Source organism: Hypomesus transpacificus, chromosome 14 (genome assembly GCF_021917145.1).
Source record: "Hypomesus transpacificus isolate Combined female chromosome 14, fHypTra1, whole genome shotgun sequence".
Taxonomy (NCBI): Eukaryota; Metazoa; Chordata; class Actinopteri; order Osmeriformes; family Osmeridae; genus Hypomesus; species Hypomesus transpacificus.
The window spans coordinates 11,427,969-11,448,505 of NC_061073.1; the positions used below are offsets into that span (position 1 = coordinate 11,427,969).

At 44.7% G+C, this 20,537-nt stretch overlaps 1 protein-coding gene across 7 annotated transcripts in view; it reads left to right on the forward strand.

The window, feature by feature from the left end:
• The window catches only part of LOC124476429 (GRAM domain-containing protein 4-like), a 37,729-nt gene that overhangs the window by 2,294 nt on the left and 14,898 nt on the right, over positions 1 to 20,537 (forward strand). For 3 of the 7 annotated variants that reach the window (XM_047033552.1, XM_047033557.1, XM_047033558.1), the window contains exons 2-6: positions 4,255 to 4,510; positions 6,767 to 6,841; positions 7,710 to 7,830; positions 18,973 to 19,093; positions 19,884 to 19,942. In XM_047033552.1, the coding sequence (XP_046889508.1) occupies positions 4,255 to 4,510; positions 6,767 to 6,841; positions 7,710 to 7,830; positions 18,973 to 19,093; positions 19,884 to 19,942 (632 nt within the window). Of the gene's footprint in view, positions 1 to 3,357; positions 3,479 to 4,254; positions 4,511 to 6,766; positions 6,842 to 7,709; positions 7,831 to 18,972; positions 19,094 to 19,883; positions 19,943 to 20,537 lie in introns of those variants that run through there. The other 4 variants (XM_047033553.1, XM_047033554.1, XM_047033555.1 and 1 more) reach the window with 4 other exon arrangements.

The following is a 20,537-nucleotide window of genomic DNA, read 5'->3' on the forward strand; positions in this document are numbered from 1 at the left end:
CCAGCTCGACGCCTCTCACCAAGGGCAACTCCAGAGTGGAAGAGAGTCCAGCCCCTCTCAAGGAGACTGGTTCGGGAGCCTATGCTGTGCGTCGAGGCGAGGCCGACTATATCTAGCCGGAATCTCTCTACCTCGCGCACCAGCTCCGGCTCCTTTCCCACCAGCGAGGTGACTTTCCACGTCCCTAGAGTTAGCTTCTGCAGCCGAGGATCGGACCGCCAAGGCCCCCGCCTTCGGCTGCCGCCCGTCTCACACTGCACCCGACTCCCATGACGCCTCCTGCGGATGGTGAGCCCACTGGAAGAGGGTCCCATGTTGTCTCTTCGGGCTGTGCCCGACCGGGCCCCATGGGAAAAGGCCCGGCCACCAGGCGCTCGCCATCGAGCCCCACCCCGGGCCTGGCTCCAGGGGGGGGGCCCGGTGACCCGCTTCCGGGCAGGGGCAACTGAGAACCATTGTTTGTTTTCTTCATGGTAAGTTTTTGAGCCACGCTTTGTCTGGTCCTTCGCCTGGAACCTGTTTGCCTTGGGTGACCCTACCAGGGGCATGAAGCCCCCGACAACATAGCTTCCAGGATCACTAGGACACGCAAACCCCTCCACCGCGGTAAGGTGGTGACTCAGGGAGGGGATGTGCTCAATGTGAGAACCCTACAGTTGTGTTCGCTGTGGGTCCATTTCAGTTTAATCACCTTATAACAATGTGGAGGGCCACTGCGAGTCTTTCTTTACAGCACATCCACACCACCTTGGCTGATAAATATTTACTGATTTATTGATTTCCTGTACCTCAAATAGTGGGAGTGCCTGTTTGTGTGTTGCACCGTAATTGTTCTCCATACAGATAACCTCGGTCTTAGGCGACATCTTGGAATACGATTTGTGTGGATGATGTGTGTTACTCTAATGTAGTTTGTCCCTCCATTTAGAAAACCTACTTGTGTGGTTGCGTGAATTTTTTCCCCAGTTGCTTAGATTGCTTGGTTGCACATGCGCACACACTCTCTTGCGCACACACACACACACACGCACACACACACGTATACACTGCTCATGATTTTGTCACAGTATAATGGCTGAGTCAAATGTCACCTATTGGTCCCCTGGTGCAAATAGTCACGTGTCTCTTAAAAAGGTGTGTTTGTGTTAACTGAGCAAACAGGTGTGCGAGCACATGCACCCTTTGGGTTTGGTTTACGTAATGGAGGGAGTAAGCTCCCTGATGCGTGTGTTTGAATACTTACATAGGGTGTGTGTGTGACTGGACTGCACAAACAGGTGTTCTGCTGTGTGGGAGTGTGTGTGTGTGTGTGAGAGTGCAAATGGTATCAGACCAATATTTGTGTGGTGAGGCCTTATCAGATTCCACAGGTAAAGGACTTATCTCGCTTGATTGACGACCCACCCACAGGGCAGCCCCTCTTGGTAATGTGATGGACTGCCACAGTACACCATCACGGCCAAGGCATCATTACCACTCCGCTGTCCCTTCCGTCCCTGTCTCCGCAAGAACAGCACCCTGGAGGCTTCTTGTGGTCCCAGAACTCACATAACAGATGTTAACTTTGCTGGTCTTTTGTGCTCAAGGACAGATTGGACTAGTAGCCTAGAGGCAGTGGCCCTGTTGAAAAGGACAGTCACAAACATCTTCATTCTCACTCCTATCCCAAGGCTGTCCCCAGATCTAGTAAATTGGGCTGATACAAAGTGATGGCAATTTAAGTTTCAGGTGAAATAAACAAAAACAAAATAAATTTTGTTTTTTTTAATAGTTCTTACTTATTATCATCCATACATACATTATATGAAGAGAGAGATCATATTGTAGAAACGTCAGGAGCAGCACAAAACAAACATTGTCAAAGATATCTTGGACTATCCTTGAATTTCAGCTAAAAGACCGTTCATGCTCTACTTTATTCATGCCTTCAGCCTTACTCGGCTCAAGCTTCTCAATGGCCAGGGTATTAGGACACTGTTGAGATCATCTTTTTGTCCGTGCTCTGCCTTGGAATATGAATGGACTTGAGTGCCATGTTTATTCCTACCTGTCGATATATACTACCCGTCAAGTCCCTCATAGGACAGATGGGGACACAGACTTGAAGCTCAAAAGCTACAGTACCGTATAAGTGGATGTGATGGCATGTAGGTAGGCAAGCAATTACAAAGCAACCAAAGCTTTTAGCACATTGTTGGGAATTTATTCAAACAGCGTAGTTGTGTTTATGAAGATTGAACCTAAGTAGTGGAAGACATTTCTGGTCAAGTCTGCTCTTAATCGACCAGGAACCCTGAGAATGTTGAAGACCTGAGTGCTTATGGACACTAGTTTATGTTCTTGTTTGTTCAAGAAAGTGAACTAGAAACTTCCCTCCTTGTTCTGTAGCCTACCACAAGCCCTCCCCCATGTTTGCAGGAGATGATGATTGTTGTGTTTACCTTATCATGCAAGGAGAAGAGTTCTATAGAAGCAACCACACAAGATGGCCTTTAGTGTGCGACGATCAAATACACTTTTTTAAATTCCTGTTTCAAATAGATGATGTGGTTATTCTCTTATTAGGAACAAATACAAATAAAATACATTCGAAATGTTTCTAAATATCTAAGGGGTTATTCAAGGTTTCTCTGGAGGCTGTCACTGTGTACTTTTCATTATCAGCTATTTGTTATTTGGAGCGCGATGAGGTGATGAAGCCGTTATTTAGGTGTCCGCGGGTTGGAAATACAACACATGCAAGTTTCTTAAATTAACATACAGATCGGGGGGAAAAAACTATCGCTATCCTGAGAAGTAAATGTAGGTAGGGCATAGGAAAGCATTTGAGAATATCACAACAGATTAAAAGATTTCCTTCATTGTCCTCAAACTGAGAGCAACTACTCATCCTCTTGTCCTCTCATCCCCTCTCTTAATGAAAGATGGCCTCTCAGACCTCTTCATGAAGCTGTGGTGCATGTCCGCCATGTCGTGTCTCTCTCTCCCTTTCTTTCTTTTCTTCCCCTCCTTTTAAATAAATCCTGTTCCCCTCATTTATTTTCCCTCTTTTTCATCACTGGCTTTGTTCCTTTTTTCCTACAATTTCTCCTGCCTTTATGTCTCTCCTCTGTCTCTCTGTCTCTCTCTGTCTAACACTGCTGCTAACACTCTGTGGGGGCAAAAACTGGTGGTCCGGCGTGCTGGCTAGCTGACCCAAATACAGCCCAAAAAAAACATTTGGCGGGGGCGGCCCAACCCCAGGAGCAGCGCCCATCCCTACCCCTCCTCTCCAACCCTCTATCTCCTCCCCTGCCACCCTTTCCCTCCATCCCTCCCCCTCTTCCCAAAACACGCGCACAAACACCAGTAGCAAGCTAAGTCAGCCTTGCACATTCCATTATGTCTATACTGCACTGTCAGAGCAAGCTTGGACAGCATGTATTGCCAGATATATTGTTCTTAGACAAAGAATGGGTTTCAACATCAGAAAACCAAGGTAGGATGTTGCCAGATCCGCCAATCTTTTTGCTATTTTTATGAAGTTTTATGCTCCCGTAGACTAGTTACTAGTGTATTGTTCGGTAACAATTTGCCTACTAAACTAGACTACTAAAAATGTAGCTTTAGTTGACAAGAGTTGGAACACTGTTTTGCTTGGTTGGTCTTGTCTGACTTTTCACAATAGAACACTTTGAAGTTTTCTGCTGGGGTCTTGTAGGTGTCATGGGAAAAAACTTTAAATGGTTTACTGTAAGGGTTAGGGACGAAAATGAAGCTATTCAACCTGACGTTACTTGAATAATGTTACTGCGATCAATTTGGATTCTCTGTAGATGTGGAACAGTTGTGATCTCAAGCTAATTTCCAAGTAAGTTCACTGTTTGGCATCTCATTGTTGAGTGCTGGGTTTTATTTTCTCCTGTTAGAGATGGAGAGGAGTGCTGTCATGCAGCCTTGAATGCTTCTGGATGAGTCAGTGAGCCCCTGAGGCCTCGCTCCTCATGGCTGTGTTAGAATGTGCTGTTTAATGGAAGAGACTCATGTCTTAAGTTTCACTGCTTGCTCTTTAAGATGAGGATTACATAAATTAATAATTTTTCGCCTTGAATTTATGAAATGAAATACGTTTATTTTTTTTCCCAAGTAACTGATATCCTCAACTATCTCTCCTTATCTCTGTCCACTGCAATCCCCAACTTCAAGCAAACCACATTGTTTTTTGTACTTTGTGTTTCCTAATTGCGTTCTCTTGTTTTATTTCTGTCTTTGCAGGGATGCCATACATCATGTTAAGATAAGGACCAAGAACACTGTGTTAACCATGCTAAAGCGTTTGGACAAAATCCGTTTCCGGGGCCAGCGTAGGGACGAGTTCCTGGATCTGGCCGAGTCGCCCAACACGTCCGACAATGAATGTAGCGATGAGGTGGTGATGAAGCCTCGGGCCTCCATTAAGGACACGGAGGAGCTGAGAGACCCTGTGAGTGCAGCCTCACTTTGCAGCCAGCTCCCACAAACCGAACCTCAAGTAGGATACTTTTTCTTGATTAAATTATCATTTTTAGCTGCAATAAGCAGCTCTGTAGCTCGGTTGGTTGGGTTATTCATGCTCGAACATGGTCGCAGCTATTGCAAATTCACGCTTTTTACATTAAACATGGTAGAACTCAAAGAGAAACTTCATAGATCCCTGCATGATCTCAAGCCAAACTAACCAGAATTTTTACAATAACTGGAATATTAATATAGCCATCTCCATCTCCATCTCACATTGCAGTACTTGTCATTCCCTATAGCTCCTCATTTCTAACACCATCCAAGCAGAATTCAGTCCAAACCCTCCTCATTAAAGTCCACTCACTCCTGAGGTCAGACAGGCCTGTATCTGGAGGAATTTCGCCAAAGCGTCATTCCTTTTGATACTCTGCGTTTCTGTTTATTCAAGCGCTTTCCTGTTGCTCCAGTCCCCTTAGACGATGATGAGTAGATAGACCTCCAACTGCTGTCTGCGTCACTGGGTCACATGCAGCAGCTTAGACCGAACACACGTCTGCCAAAGCCTTACCAGTTCTCACTTCTTGATACGTTCCCAGGACAACTGTGTTTGTTTGTTTGTTTATTTATTTAACTGTGTTCTCTTTTTAGTCTTCTCCTCAATGGTGCTTAGATCTGTCCACTGTCATTTGCTAAGATTCAATACTCTTGCCTAACTGACAAGCAGTTTGGCCCAAGAGCTTAAGTAGATCTTGAACTTGAACTGCTGTGTCATGACTCTTTACAAAACATATTATTCCTACCCCTGACCGAGTGGAAGTCTTTTCAATAACACCCCCTGAATACTGTGTCTGACGTCTGTGGTGAAATACCCAGATTTTGCAACCAACTCAATCACCTTTTGCAGATAAGAGCTCATCCAAATATATATTTAATGCTTTTTTTCTTTCTTTACTTTTTTTACCTGGTTCCAAATTAACATGAGTAATTTGTCTGCATAGCAGAAAATATATTTTTATTATTCTGTTTGAGTGAAAACAGTGATAGAGCCAGCTGTGCAGTGCAACATGAACTAACATCTATTAATGTCAGGGTAGCTGCTGTTAAAGTTCAAGTCTTCCTAGATCTCCTCTTCAGAGAAGTAGCCGTTTCAGATCTGGTAAGCTGTCGGTCTGACTGTTGTGAAATGTGGGCTAAAGGAGCCAGGCCACGTGATGAAAGGCGAGCTTTGGTAGACTGTTCTGGGGTTATTCCAGTTCAGTCACTGTTCACACCAACGTGTATCACACCAGCCTTCTTCACCCTACAGGTCAGTGTGGGTTCATGTTAAGGTTCATTTGAGATGATTGTTGGTTTTGTCAAGGTAGTTTCAGAAGGAATCCATTTAAACAGTGGTGAAAACCATTGTGAGTACTGAGACTTACTCAGAACGCTTGAGAAATACAGACCGTCTGTTAATCGGGTGGTTGTCAGCTTTGCAGCTATTTCTTATCTTTAACACAGGAAATGTTCCAACTGTTAAGACACACCCAAGATCAATTCCAGTTTAGTGAGTTTGAGGCTATTGTTTGACGCTCGTATCTATGACAGTGTGAGAACTGTTTCTCCGTTTTCTGGGGGGTAGGTAGGTGGGTGGAGCCCTGTTTTGATCTTGTTCCCATAGTAACAAGAGAACGATGGTCTAGTGCTGTTGTCTCTCTGGTTCTCTGTTGCGATGCTCTCACTTCCTTCCTTCATGAGGTTTCATCCAGCACTAGTTGTCCACCAGGATTTACCGTCGTCACAGTCGTACTCTGTTATTTACAACTTTGACGCACAGATTTATAATGATAGCAAATCTAATTTATAGTAGGATGACAAATGTCATTTGCTTTAATTGGGGATATCTAATTGACACTAACAAAGTCAGTCAAATAATGTGGATTTGTTATTATGCAGGCTGGTGCAACTGGTCAGTTCTAAACCCCTACCTTATCTTATCAAGTCTGTGTGTGGGTTGTACTGCATGCCACTGTTTGTTATGATTGTAGTAGCCTATAATCCAAGATGAGCGTTTTCCGCAAAACATTTTTCTTCAATTATTCATCTACAAATGCCACCATTGAAATCTGAATGCGCTGTTCAACCCTTGCTTTTGGAAACGTGTCCTAAAAGATAAATAAAAAAGCAAAAAACGCAAGACCGGTAACAGCAACACAACACAACACAGCTATCTGAGATCATAGTTTTGCTCATTAGCAACGGAGACCTTGTGACCCGAGCTTGGCTTGTGATGTCTGTTTCTCTCCAGTTCCCTCTCCTCATCACTGCGGAGGTTACTGCAGCTCAGGGCACAGATGTTGTTCCCTCAATCACTGTCTCTGAGGTAACCCTGTCCTGACTGCTGAAGGGAGGTTTTCTATAGAGAGTAACATTTAACCATTCAGACGGTTTCTTCCCTGCGCCTTTCCTCACCTCCTCCTTGCGTTCTTTTCTTTTTTATTCTCTCCTCTCCTCGCAGTTTGATCGTTTTTTTTTCCTCAAGCTCGGCTCACTTTCATCTACCTTGCTGCCAGCTAGCATCTTTGTGTTATCAAAATGCTATCACTTGTCTCGAACCCTCTCTCTGTCTCTATCTTTCCCCTTTTCTCTCTCATTTCTGTTTCTTTCCCTCTGAAACTATCCCAACCCATCCCACTTTCTGTCTGTTTCTCTCTCCCTCTCTCTCTTTCCGTCTCTCCCCACCCCCCTCTCTCTCAGTCTCTGTATCCTTCCCTTCCTTTCCTCGCCTCATGCCCCGTTTACGGTGCAGATGACAGTCAGCATACAGGATTAGGATGCTGCAGGTTTTTTGGGCTTGGCTGCTGCCTGGTGTTGGGAAACAAGGCTGGATGAAGTGGAGGATACCACACTCTGCCTGCCCGCATTTCTCTCCGTATTCACACTCGTGCGTGAGTGTGGGGACATGCGGTCATGTAGGAGCTTGTTATTAGTTGGTGTTGTGTTGTATGTGCTGGGGCCTGTTTGTGTCATTTCTGTGTTTGTTTGTGTTTCTGTGTCAGATTCCACTGTTTCTTGCTCTCTTTCTCTCTGTCTCAGATTTTCTATTAGTGATGCCTTATTTTAGTGTTTGTTTGATGAGCACTTTGAACTGTTGCTCATGTGTACTGTCTGTCTCTGTGTGTGTATGTATGTGTGTGTATGCATGTGTGTGTGTGTGTGTGTCTATGTATGTGTGTGTCTCCTTGCATCAGGCTGGTCCGGGGACTCTTGCGATGGCCGCCGCCATCCAGGACTTTCAGAGGACGGAGGCCGACCGTCTCAACGAAGTTAAAGGCCACCTAGAAATTGCCTTACTAGAAAAGCACTTCTTACGTGAGTACCGGATATAATGCTCCTAAAGGCTACAAAATGTTGTTAAATAGTGTATTAATTGTGTGCATGTTGTTTATTGTTGTTTAAAATTGTGCATTGGCTTCACAATGGTGCCTCCGTTAGCATGAATTAGTTTGGGTGTCGGATGGACACGAAAACCTTTCCCTTCAGTGAGGGGAAACTCCAGCCTGAGATGATAAGAGCAGTGTGTTTGCTGTGTTAGAGTGTTACTCAGTCATTTAAAGGTTTTCTAAGAGCATGTGTGAGACTGGGTGTGCTCATTCTCGTGATTGTGTGTGTGTGCGTGTACATTTAATGAATCTCACTCAGAGCCTCTGCTTGGCCAGGAGATGAGCTTTTTGGAGCAGCTCATCTGGCCCCTCGTGTCTGATGATGTGGAGGGTTGGGATTGTGGGATTAGATCGGACTGTCTCATTTCCACTTTTCTGGCTGATGCACAGTGGTGTTATTAGTGCACGGTATTCTAAAACTGTAGTAGAGGAATAATTGTTGGTTCACGCTGCCTGAGATGTGCTTACTTAACGACGTGGCAGACCCAAAAACTCCACAGTCTACTGAAAGACTGTGGAACAGTGCTCTTCTGATCCTTGACCTGCTGCTATACTTTCCATGCACTGCAAAAGGAATCAAATGTAAACGGTGCATAATAGAAAGTGCAGAAGATAATCAAAGTTCAGACGTGCACAGTACAAAACATGCACCATATGAGTTTGATCTCGCATTTCCCTGGAAACGTGTTTCAGTCTTTTCCTTGTGCTTGCTCAGAGTGGTTGTCCTTGTTGTCAGGGGACTGGTGGGATCTGGCCTCCAAGTCACCACTCAAGTCCCTTGGGGTCCATCTGAAGCGGGGTCAGCAGTATGGTTTGGTCTTTAAGTCAGAATCCAGCCACCTCTGTCTGGCACCAAGGGAATCGGGTAAAGTGGTCTGTAGTCTGTGTTCCAGATGAGGTGCACGGCAGGCCTAGTTTCTGTTGTATGGAATTGTGCGGCAAAAACAAAGATTGAAAGCTTAATTGTATACGGTTATTCCTAGTTGGCTGAGGTGGGGAGTGTGGGGGTGGTGGAGTGTGGGTTGTAAACTTACAGGCAAAAAGCAATGCGATAAAGAACTGAGAAACATAAAACATCTAATGCTGCAGAGCCGGTTCAACAGTCCAGAATATAGGGAACGCAGTGATTTCCCAGGTTGGATGTAAATCCACTGTCTGGAAGAGGGAATCCTGACTCCCTGAGAGACTGGTGAGGAGACAGGTGATTGGGCGAATAAGGAGCTTTGTGCTCCTTAGTCTGTTGTGATGAGTCAGAGAGACCTGCAGTGCAGAGCTGAGCCGGGAAGAGGGGGGGGGGGGTTGGGTGGATTTGAGGTCTTGCATTGCACTGTGTTGGCAGACCTCTGCTTATCCCAGTGACCTAGACTTTGTTTCAATTAGCGTGCCCGCAGGCGCTGTGGATTAGCCTGCAGCGCGGGGAAGACCTGCGTAGGTCCGCGTGAGTCTGCGTATGACGAGAACGAGAGGGTCATTTGGAACGCTCGCGCAGCCTGGCGATGCATGTTTTCTCCATGTTCTGTACTTTCATCGGAGGGCTCATTGTTGCCTAAGCTACACTTGCAGACTTAGTCATGTGTCGAGATTTGTCATGTAACACCGCCGTTAAACCCTTAAAACCCTACCACAGACACACACACACTCCTACACACGCTCCCACACACAGTCAAGTGTTCATCCACATGCTCCTGCTGCTTCTCTGATCGATGGAAGGCAATCTGGCCTGTGGTCAATACGATTGTTAAACAGACAGTACGCTGCATAACATGTTATTACCCGACTGCTGTGGATGTTCATATCCCACTCCAGAATGTTGTTTGTTGTTACAGGAAGCCCACAGACGGCAATATCCTCACGCTTGCTGTCCTCCATCATTCTACCTTTTGAGCCTCGGCAGCTTGGCTTTGGTCATGCTGACCATGTAACCAGCTCCAGCTGTGCTGCTCGTCAGCTGAGGGAGCGGCGGGAAAGTGTCTGAATAAGCCATCCTCGACCCGGTTGGGGGCCTTGAGGCGACTTGTCGTTTCCTCTAGCGCTACCCGTTCTTCCGGTGCTTAGACTCTTGTGGGGATTTCACTATACGTACACACACGAGGGAAACGAGTGCATGTGTGCGTCTTCCGAACCTGCTCGTGTGCACCGCGAGTACACCAAAGGTCAACGGGGGACCTTTCCGATCACAGCTGCAACGAAAAGCAACGGGTTATTATTAGCCTGAGACCTTACATAAGCCTCCCCACACGAGCCAACCACAAGACAGCCGGGTATTGACTGGACAGCTTGGTGTCACTGGGATGACCTGCCCGCGATGGACACAGCAGAAGGAAGCGTTAGTGTGTGTATTCGACTGCTTGTTCCGGAGCCTTCCCCAGGAGTGTTCATGGTGTCCTGTCCTTTTGACTTTTTGTCCACATATTTAGTTACGTCGGTTGTGAATCACACTGGGTTTTCATACTGTGCTACTGTTTGGTTTGGTGATGTATGGTTTGTCTGATAGCCAGGGCACCTACGCTGTTGGCATTTCCTCAAAGGGCCTTCATAATTTAAATACATTTATCAATTTTGCAGACGCTTTTAGCCAAAGCGACGTACACATGCATAAAGATAGTATCACAGAATATCAAAGATTAAAAGTGCATCGCTGTCGTCAGAGTCCAGGAACGGTCTGCTCTAAACTTGATATGAACTACTAAAAAGACCTTTGGTTGTCAAAGCGTTTATCTGCTGATGGGTATCGAGTGTCTTGCGTAAATGGTAGCCTCCTACAAGCACCATTTAGCTCCTTTCAAGATAGCAGAGTTGTACGTTTTATTGTCTGTTTGGGAAGTTTGTGTGGATAATCATGCATAAGCCACCAAGTTCCTACCGTACCTACACTTTCCCTTTGTATGAGCGTTAGAAAGTAAATTGCACATACTGATACAATTGATCAACCAAACTAAGTATAAAATACTAATTTAGTTCCGTTCTAGTACTTTGGTGTCTTAAGAAGGGTTAGTAGACGAATTGAGGGGAAAAAAAACGACTAATGTTGAGATTGTAAGTTTACAACTCCAGGCGTTTGAGGCCCTTTAAGTAGGATAAATCTGTAACTCATGTGAAAGTGGAGAGTCTAACATCCTGCTCTGCCCCGTCACTGGAGCAAACCGGTTTTGGGTGGTGTCCAGGTGCCTGTGGCTCAGAGCCTGACAAGAAGCGAGGATAAAGAACACCTGATGTTTGTTCCTGGATGACTTCGCGCCGCGATACCCGAGGAATCTCCTTTACGTCACCTGACTGGCTGGCTGTTTAATGACCATGATGGAAAACTGCTCAGGGGGAAGGACGGAAATAGACGTTGACAGGCTTAATGTATTCATTCAGACAGGGATGCTGGTGAGATGGGTTTTTAATGGGTCCTCCTGTGATCTTCCTGAATGTACTCGTAATAATATCGCATTAAATATTTATCAGGCTGTAAAGCCATTGCTCAGAATTTGCCTTGTCATTGGCCACTGTTGTGACAAACAATTTCATAGACTGGAATGTCTGACCAAAACTCACTGTACAGTACATCTCTGCTTCTCTAAATAGCTTGTCACGCCCTCTCTTGAAATGTCAAAAACACCTTTAGATTAGTACTGAACTTGTCAGACATAATGACAAAGCACCGCCCACCAATCAGGTTCTTGATGATTTTCGAACTGTGGCTGTGGTAAACCAGCTACCCCAGCACTCTGTTGGAAACGCTGTTTGTACAGTATTGTTCCAAGCAGAAAGTTTTCCGTTATCCTTTAGAGCAACAAAATGTTTTGCGGTCCACTTTCTCCTGCTGCCTGTCTGCTACGGACAAGATTCAATGGGAAAATGTCATATTTTATGTAGCATGTAAATACAACTTTCAAAGTACTTCAGTTTTCAATTCCATATGGAATTGAAAACTGAAGTATAGAGAGATAGAGTAAAGAGAGTATATATAGAGAGATATTGATTGATTGCAGTGAGCTTTTACAACATTACAACATTCCAGTGCAGTCTAAAGAACATTACATTCATGAGGGATATCGACAGCCTAATGTTAATACCTCATCCAGTTTAAGCGGTTTTCCATTAGCTGTTTTAGACCTAAGAAATATTTCAACTTGTAGTCTGATTATCTTGTTCACCTAGTCTAGTTTAACAGTCAGTATTCATACCCTTGGAATAGCTGGAAGGCCTTTTTCTTCTCGCACACAAAAACCCGAAGTGTGCCTTTCTTTTGCTTCAGAGCCAATCACACTCCGGCCCCATCGACTCCATATGAGGAAGTCCCCCCGACGGTACGATCCCTACAGCTGAGTGAATAGTGAATAGGCCTGCTTGTACCACTGTTCCCGGCCATGTCCTCAGGCTTGGGAAGCCATGCGTGTGATAGGGGTCTGCTAGCTGGCCCGCGCATGGTCAAACCAAGGCCTCTAAGCTAATGTTTGCGCTTACATAAGTATCTGGTACGTCGGTGTGTTGCTCCCCATGCCCCATCAGAGCCCCTCTGCCAGGCCAGCATACAGTATATGTTGTCCATTCAGAAAAAGCAATCAGTCATGGAGTGGTGCCGTTGGATAGAAAATGCTGGGGGCCCTTAAACTATCCAGGTCGTAGCTAGTGATGTCAGATGAGAATGGGAGGCTTAGGACAAAAAGGGGGAGGTGGTTGTAACTCAGGGCTCAAGTAGGGTTGATCAGATATTACCTGTCAAATACCAACCGTAGCTGGACGTTTTAGTGCTGGTGTGATTCCGTGCCCATCCCCCCCTCCCATTCCTCCCAGCAAAGTGACTAGGTAGGCCTGAATGAAAATATGAATCTGATTGAATGTTTTGGTTTTATGATTTGTTTTCTCACATCGCTTTCTTATAGAGACACAGCATAAGGTTTGTGTACGGGTGTGCGTGCGAGTGTGTTTGTCAAGGCCCACAGGCATGCACGCACAATTGTTCTGTTGTGACATTGGGGACCAGGATGTGGTTGAGTTTGTTGCAAGGGCTCGATCCAGATGAGCGGTTGCTACAGGAAACTAAATATGAGATGGAGGTGCTTGGTGGTGAGAGCACACTTCCTGCTGTGCCTGAGTCACCCCTGTCCAGGCGTCTAAATTAAGAACTATCACCTACTTACTGGTGCTCCTTGGTTTGGGGAGCTGCCGGCTTGGTGAGGGGACAGGTGGAAATTGCAGTGAGCAACAGGGCTTTGGAGCCCCCTCCCTCTGATCTCTGTCTTGGTTTCATCCTTTCCTATCACTTACAATCGCTCTGTCCTCTCTCTCTCCTCTCTGTGTGTATATCTCTCTCTGATGATGAGGAGGATATTGGTTTCAGGAGTGGAGATTGCTCCTGAAAATCTGATTCAATATATCACGATGACGGATGGGGAGAAGGCAGTTGTCTCTGAAAGGCTGGTTATGTGCTGTTTTCCACCATTTGGAATGCTTATATTGTCACCACAAAAACATTTTTCGAGGTTTGAGTCATATTTTTGTGAAGTCACAATGAGCTGATACAGGCGACATCTTCACTGTGCCCCATCTTTCTGAAGACCTCACCACCACCAGCCAAGTCGGGGCAGATCACTGCACAATGGTGCTAAGTGCATCTGTCATCCTGGGCCCTAGTGGTGCGATGACATCACAGACAATGAATGAAGAATTGACAGTTACCTCACTGAACATCCTATCTGATTCAACTGGGTGCTCTGGGACTGGGGGTGTGATTCATATTTACGGCCTGTTATACTGTAGTTCAGCCTTGGATGTCTTTGTGTTATAGGTTGCTAAGACGACACTGTCCCCAGTCAGGCTGTTGTTGTTGTGTTTTTTTACTTTTCTTCTGAGGTGTGTGTTATTGCCACTGATGCACAATTCCCTGTGTCTTTGGTTAAAAGATAATGGCATTTACACCTAGGTAAAATATACAGAAATTAAAATGTCAGGGTTAGGGCTACTTTATATCTGGTGGTCTAGTGATAAGGTCAATTAGGGGAAATGTCCTTTGCAGTGGGAGAGAACTCCCTGTTTTTGACACTAACAGGACAGCCAGTTATCTATATAAAGAGATAGCTAGCACTAGTGAAAGGGCTTAGCTTAGCTTTGAGAGAGCTGCTGCCACTGTTGAAGAATGTTGGTTAGCATTTGCTAGGCTAACAGAAGGGCCATTATCCTTCTGTATAGTACCTTCGGTGGTAGGAAGGCAAGCTGCTAGCCACGTGGGTTGTGGAACTTCCTTACATAAATGCTAACTAGTGGGTGTACTGAATACTCATAAGTGACAGGATGATGCACTCTTGAAATTCATGGGGAATTGCCATGTATGCTACAATCCTTGCAACTAAACTGGAAACTCCTTCCAAATTTTTTTCTAGATATTCTTCACAATGTAGAGAAGTAGAACGTTTAATCAAGTTTAATGAGACATCTTTAAATCAGACTAACATTTCACATGGCTTAGGTAGGACAGTGAATGATATATAACATATTTGATGGTGTGTCTAATGCTCCAATTCCACCTTGAATTCAGTTAATTATCGCCTTATATTGTCCAATTGTTGCAGTTTAGTAATGGACACGTTATTCGAAGAGCAAGGTTGTCAAGGTCACTTCCTATAAGACCCACACTCAAACATGCTACACAGGATGTTGTCCTTTAAATAATCACTCAGTTTTAAGCCTTTCTGGTAGCTACAGTAGCGTGCCCCAGCTTGTCTGGCAACAGGCTCCCAGCAGCACCTGACCTGTCAGGAATGAGAAATGGGTTTAAACTCAATCACTGTGTTTTTTGTTTTGTATTTCTTTTATGTTGTAATTTCTCTCCATTATCTAAATGAATTGTTAAAGTTTTTACCAACTTGATGGTTACTAATCAAAAGTTGAATACATGTATAAGGAATTATTATTATTCCTGTAGTCACCATTCTGGTTGGACAGTTTGGAAGGAATCAGGAATTTTTATGCTAACGCTTTTATGTTAATCACAATCGGATAGATCAGCTAGTGTATTATTATTTGGTCATGTACGCCCAGTCTATGCACTTAATCATTCACATATTGTTTTCTTACTGTGATCGTCTTAGTCTCTGCCTGCACATAATAACGATCTATGGTCATAGATAATAACGGTCATTTTAATCTTGAGGTGTTAAACTCTCTTTCCAATCATCTGGTTATCTAACCCTCTTAAATCCAGATTCTAAACTGACAGCCATGTCGGTGTAGTGGAGACAAAGAACTTTCTTCCACAAAAGTGTGTGGGTTTGTGGTGGTGACCATCATTGCATGGAGGCAGTACTGAATTATTAACCGCAGCGCTGTTGTCCTGTTTAACCTTCTGCTAAAAGTGTAACACAAAGCTGTCCTGACAGCCTGGCTGAAGCACCGAGGTCCTTTACCAAGGTCGGGAAGAACCAGTGCCTCTTTTAGACCACGGTCTGTTTGAAGAGACACCGACAGGAGGCTGCTCTCGCAGTCCAGCAGCATTTGTTTGCTCTGTGTATATTTGTGAGGCGCTTAAGATTGCTGAAGATTGCGCACACCGTCTGCTGTCTTTTTGTTGTTGTTGTTGACTAAACTTGCTTGTACGCTTTTGATGTAGTTCAGAATGGTATTCTGAGTCTTTTCCTAGAGAGTCTTTTCAGAGCTTTTGCTGTGAATGTGTAGGCCGTGAAGGCAATAACAAGAGTCATTTCCCTCACGGATCTCTTGATTTCATTCCTTTCCTCCTGTCCTCCAACCCTCTTTTCTCTCATGCCTCAACTGGTTCCCTCCTCTTTTCATCTCATTCATCCCTTTCATCTTTTCTCATCTGCCCTCTCGCCGCGCGTCTATCCTTTCTCCCTCGACGAAATCCTCCCAATTTTCCCCCTGTTTTGTCCTCCCTGCATCCGTTTTACAGTTCACCCCATCACTGGCCTTTGCTGCTCTGACTCAGGGCCAGTGTATTGTCAGACTGCAAGAGCTGACATATTGCACCCTGTGTGTGTACTTTTTGTGTGTGCCTGCCTGCTTGCGTGTGTGCCTGCGTGTGTGTGTGTGCTCGCGGCAGAGAGTCCCGGAGTGTGTCATGGGCAGGCCAAGGCAGTCCCTTCCCGATTGGAAACAACTCAGCCTTTAATCCGCAGCACACTCTCCAGAGGTTGCTGACCTGACCCAAATCAGCTCCTGCACTGGTCAGGCCCCAACTCTTGTGACACGTGAATCAGTAAGCCAGAGTCTTTGGAGGTTGAGATACAGTGGGCCTATACTTTGCACAGCAATGGCTTGAAATCCTGAATCCAAATTGGTATTTTGATCATTCTTCATTGATTTATAGTTTTTTTGTTTTGGACCAGGTGCTTTAGCTACATTGTGCAGTTTCATTTTCACATTCAGCTTGATTAAGCCATCGAGAAGAGACATGGAGAAGGCGGCATCACAGAATACCCCTCCTTTGTATCCGTTCATGTCTCATTCTGACAATATCAGATATCATCCCTTTCATGTTTTAGGTATCATCCCTTTAAAATAATCCCATCTCCTCCTGGCTGTGCAGTTTGAGAATGCAGGAGTCATTACAATGATGAAGTAGGCCTATGTGATCTGTGCCAGCGTATTCATTTTTAATGACCACTAACAGGTGCTAAATGAGGCTAGCTTTTGCACACCAGAATTCATCTTTTCTTCTCTCTCTGGAACGCCTTGAGAGCTTTTAAAGGGGTTGGTTGTATGGTAACTGGCACTCACAAAGTCAGATTTTGTGTTTGTAACACATGTAGGATGTGCTTGTGAGATTTTGTGGGTCCCTAGGTATGTGTGTACCCGGAATCATCTTGCAGGAGTGGTTATAAAATTGAAATGTAAACTATTGTTATCATCCAGTGCAGTGATTTCATGCTTTTAGTATTAATGTCTGTGTTTGCACTGGATAGCCTAAATTATTCTACACCTTGATGAATTTGAATTTGCTGCAATTAGTTTTGTTGTTATTTACTTTGTACATAATTTGATCTTGATGTGATTGCGAGACGTCAAATGACCCACGGGGGCCCGGTATATTGGAGCAACCAGACAAATTGGCTTGTTATTGCCTGCATGATGTTAAATTGTTCACTGTTACCTCTCACTGCCACTCTTTTAAACTAAGACTGCATGTGTGTGTACACATACTGGCTATACACAGAAAGTACATTTTCTCATATTATAAATACTGTGTGTGTGTATATATATATATATATATATATATATATACAGTGCCCTCCAAAAGTATTGGAACAGTGAGGCCAATTCCTTTATTTTTGCTGTAGACTGAAAACATTTGGGCTTGACATCAAACGATGAATGTGAAACCAGAGATCAACGTTTCAGCTTTTATTTCCAGGTATTTACATCAGGATCTGATGCACAAATTAGAAAATATCACCTTTTTGTTCAAACCCACCCATTTGTCACGTGAGCAAAAGTATTGGAACATGTGACTGACAGGTGTGTTTTGTTGCCCAGGTGTGTCCTATTACATACATTATTCAATCAATAAATACCACTGAATGTCTACACTCAGGTTCAGATTGGGTAAGATAGGTTTTGTCTATGCAGACTGTATTCAGAGGTGAAAACAACATGAAAACCAGAGCGCTGTCTTTGGGTGAAAAACAAGCAATTGTGAGTCTTAGAGAAGATGGAAAATCAATCAGAGCCATTGCAGAAACATTGGCCATAGCCAGTACAACCATTTGGAATGTCCTGAAGAAGAAGAAAACTACTGGTGTACTAAGTAACAGACGTCGAACAGGTAGACCAAGGAAAACATCAGCAGTTGATGACAGAAACATTGTAAGAGCTGTAAAGAAAGACCCTAAAACAACTGTTAGTGAGATCAGCAACAACCTCCAGATGGCAGGAGTGAAGGTATCACTATCTACTGTTCGCAGAAGACTTCATGAACAAAAGTACAAGGGCTACACCAGAAGATGCAAACCACTCATTAGCAAGAAGAATAGGAAGGCCAGGCTGGAATTTGCCAAAAAGTACAGAGATGAACCTCAAAAATTCTGGGACAAAGTTTTATGGACTGATGAGACAAAGATTAACTTTTACCAAAGTGATGGAAAGGCTAAAGTTTGGAGAAAGAAAGGAACTGCTCATGATCCCAAACACACAAGCTCATCTGTGAAACACGGTGGAGGTAATGTCATGGCTTGGGCTTGCATGGCTTCTTCTGGGACGGGCTCATTAATCTTCATTGAGGATGTAACACATGATGGCAGCAGCAAAATGAACTCGGAAGTCTACAGAAACATTTTGTCTGCCAATTTAAGGAAAGATGCAACCAAACTGATTGGCAGAGCCTTCATCATGCAGCAAGATAACGACCCAAAACACACTGCCAAAACAACAAAGGAGTTCATCAGGGGCAAGAAATGGAAGGTATTAGACTGGCCAAGTCAATCTCCAGACTTAAACCCTATAGAGCATGCATTTTACCTGCTTAAGAGGAGACTGAAGGGAGGAACCCCACAAAACAAACAACAACTGAAAGAGGCTGCAGTGAAAGCCTGGGAAAGCATCAAAAAGGAAGAATGCAAAAGTTTGGTGACGTCAATGGGTCACAGACTTGCTGCAGTTATTGAAAGCAAAGGATTTGCAACTAAATATTAAGTCTTATTCACTTAAATATGTTTTAAGTATATCTGTTCCAATACTTTTGATCACATGACAAATGGGTGGATTCAAACAAAATGTGATATTTTCTTAGTTGTGCATCAGATCCTGATGTAAATACCTGGAAATAAAAGCTGAAACGTTGATCTCTGGTCTCACGTTCATTATTTGATGTCAAGCCCAAATGTTTTCAGTCTACAGCAAAAATAAAGGAATTCGCCTCACTGTTCCAATACTTTTGGAGGGCACTGTATATATACACACACACACAAAATGTGAAGGCGTGTTTGTTCTTAAAAAAACATGTTCTATTCTCAACAGGCTGTCTTTCTAATAACACAGCAACAGCTCTTGATGATAGTCTAGTCTCCTAGAGCCAGGGGAAGCGCCGCTCGTTAATCTCGGATGCCTTCTTTCCCCTCGATGTGTTTCACAGAGGAGGAGCTGAGGAAACTCCGAGAAGAGACCAACGTGGACACGCTGAAACAGGAGCTGGAGAGGGAGCGCTCGAAAAGAACCGACTTGGAGCAGAAGATGAGCGAGGTTCTGAGAACGAGGTAGAAAACCCTAGTCCCGCCGATCTTCTTCTGTCAGATTTGAAAAGGGCCCCCCTTCGTCTTCACTGCCGCCACAGTAGGGACAGCCCTCACCATGACACAGTTCGTCCTACAGAAGGTACCCTCCACTCAGGGTATGCTGATAAGGAAGGACACCGTCAGTGTGTGTCTGTGCATACGTCTGTGTTTGTAGCTAGTGAGGGTGACAATGTAACACACAGAATGCCTGTGTGACTGTGCGTGTGTCAGAGCATGCTTCTCGGCATGTGGTGGGTGACAGTCCTTGTTAAAAATAGTCTCCGTAGGCCTGGCTGGGTCTCTAATAAGCAGGCCGGCATGTGGCTGACAGATTCCCCCCCCCCACTGTCTCCTTTCCCATTCAACAAGGATCGCCGTCTCTGGCCTTGAGTTCATGGACCTTGTGTCCAAGATGCTAAATGTCAATCAGTCCTGTGTCAGGCAGAGTTTGAATGGAAACTCTCTCTCTGTGCCAGGACCATTTAAACAAGCACAAGGAAAAGCTTTTCAGCCCCATTCTCACTTGGCCTCCGTGTCTCCCGTTTCCCCCCCCACTCTTTTGAGACGTCAAGCGACCAGGATGAATCTGAACTTTCCGTCCGTTCTCTGTTAGCGTTCGATGTGGCTGTGTACAGGCCCACCTAAGGGGAGTTTAAAGAACACGGCCCTTGAGCCATCAATGCGCCGTCTGATAATAAGAAAATTACATATTTTCCCCTAACTTGAAAGCTGTGTAGTTCAGTCACGCATTCTGTTTCCTGTTTCCTCGTAGGCCGGAAGATTCTCCTCCACAGCCTCCCAAAGCATCTCCTCCGACAGTCAACGGCACAGGTGAGACATGTCACTTTACTTCATGTACAAACAGGTGTATTATTAATTATTATTCAACTCTATATTTGTATTTTAATATTGTTGATATAAATATGAGCTCACACTGGATTAGGACATGATGTATTATAGGTTTAGATAGGACGCTAGGAAACTGTAAAGAGGATCAGGACCAAAATAATTCCAATGTACTTGTACCCGATCCAAATGGCGAATAAACTTGAAACATGAACTTGAATCATCAATTGAACAAGCAGGCCAACACAAAGCATTTGACCCTCCTACTCACTGTTGCTCCACACACCTCGCCTGCGGCATCAAATAAGGCTCCCCTCATTTGAAAACCTGTTGAATCAAGATGCCATCGGTCACATTTGGGATTTTTTTGGGCTGCATACATGACACTGGTATGTCCCCCATCCCGCCCTCCACCCCCCGGGGCCCCCCCAGCTATGCAGCACACCGTTCCTTTCGTACGTCTCCCCATGAATTCCACCCGGCTCCTAATTCAGTTTTGAAATAAAGATGAGGTGGCAGGGCTAAGGGGTAGAGAAGGATGGAGCGGCCTGCCTCAGCCTGCCTCAGCCCGGCCTGCCTA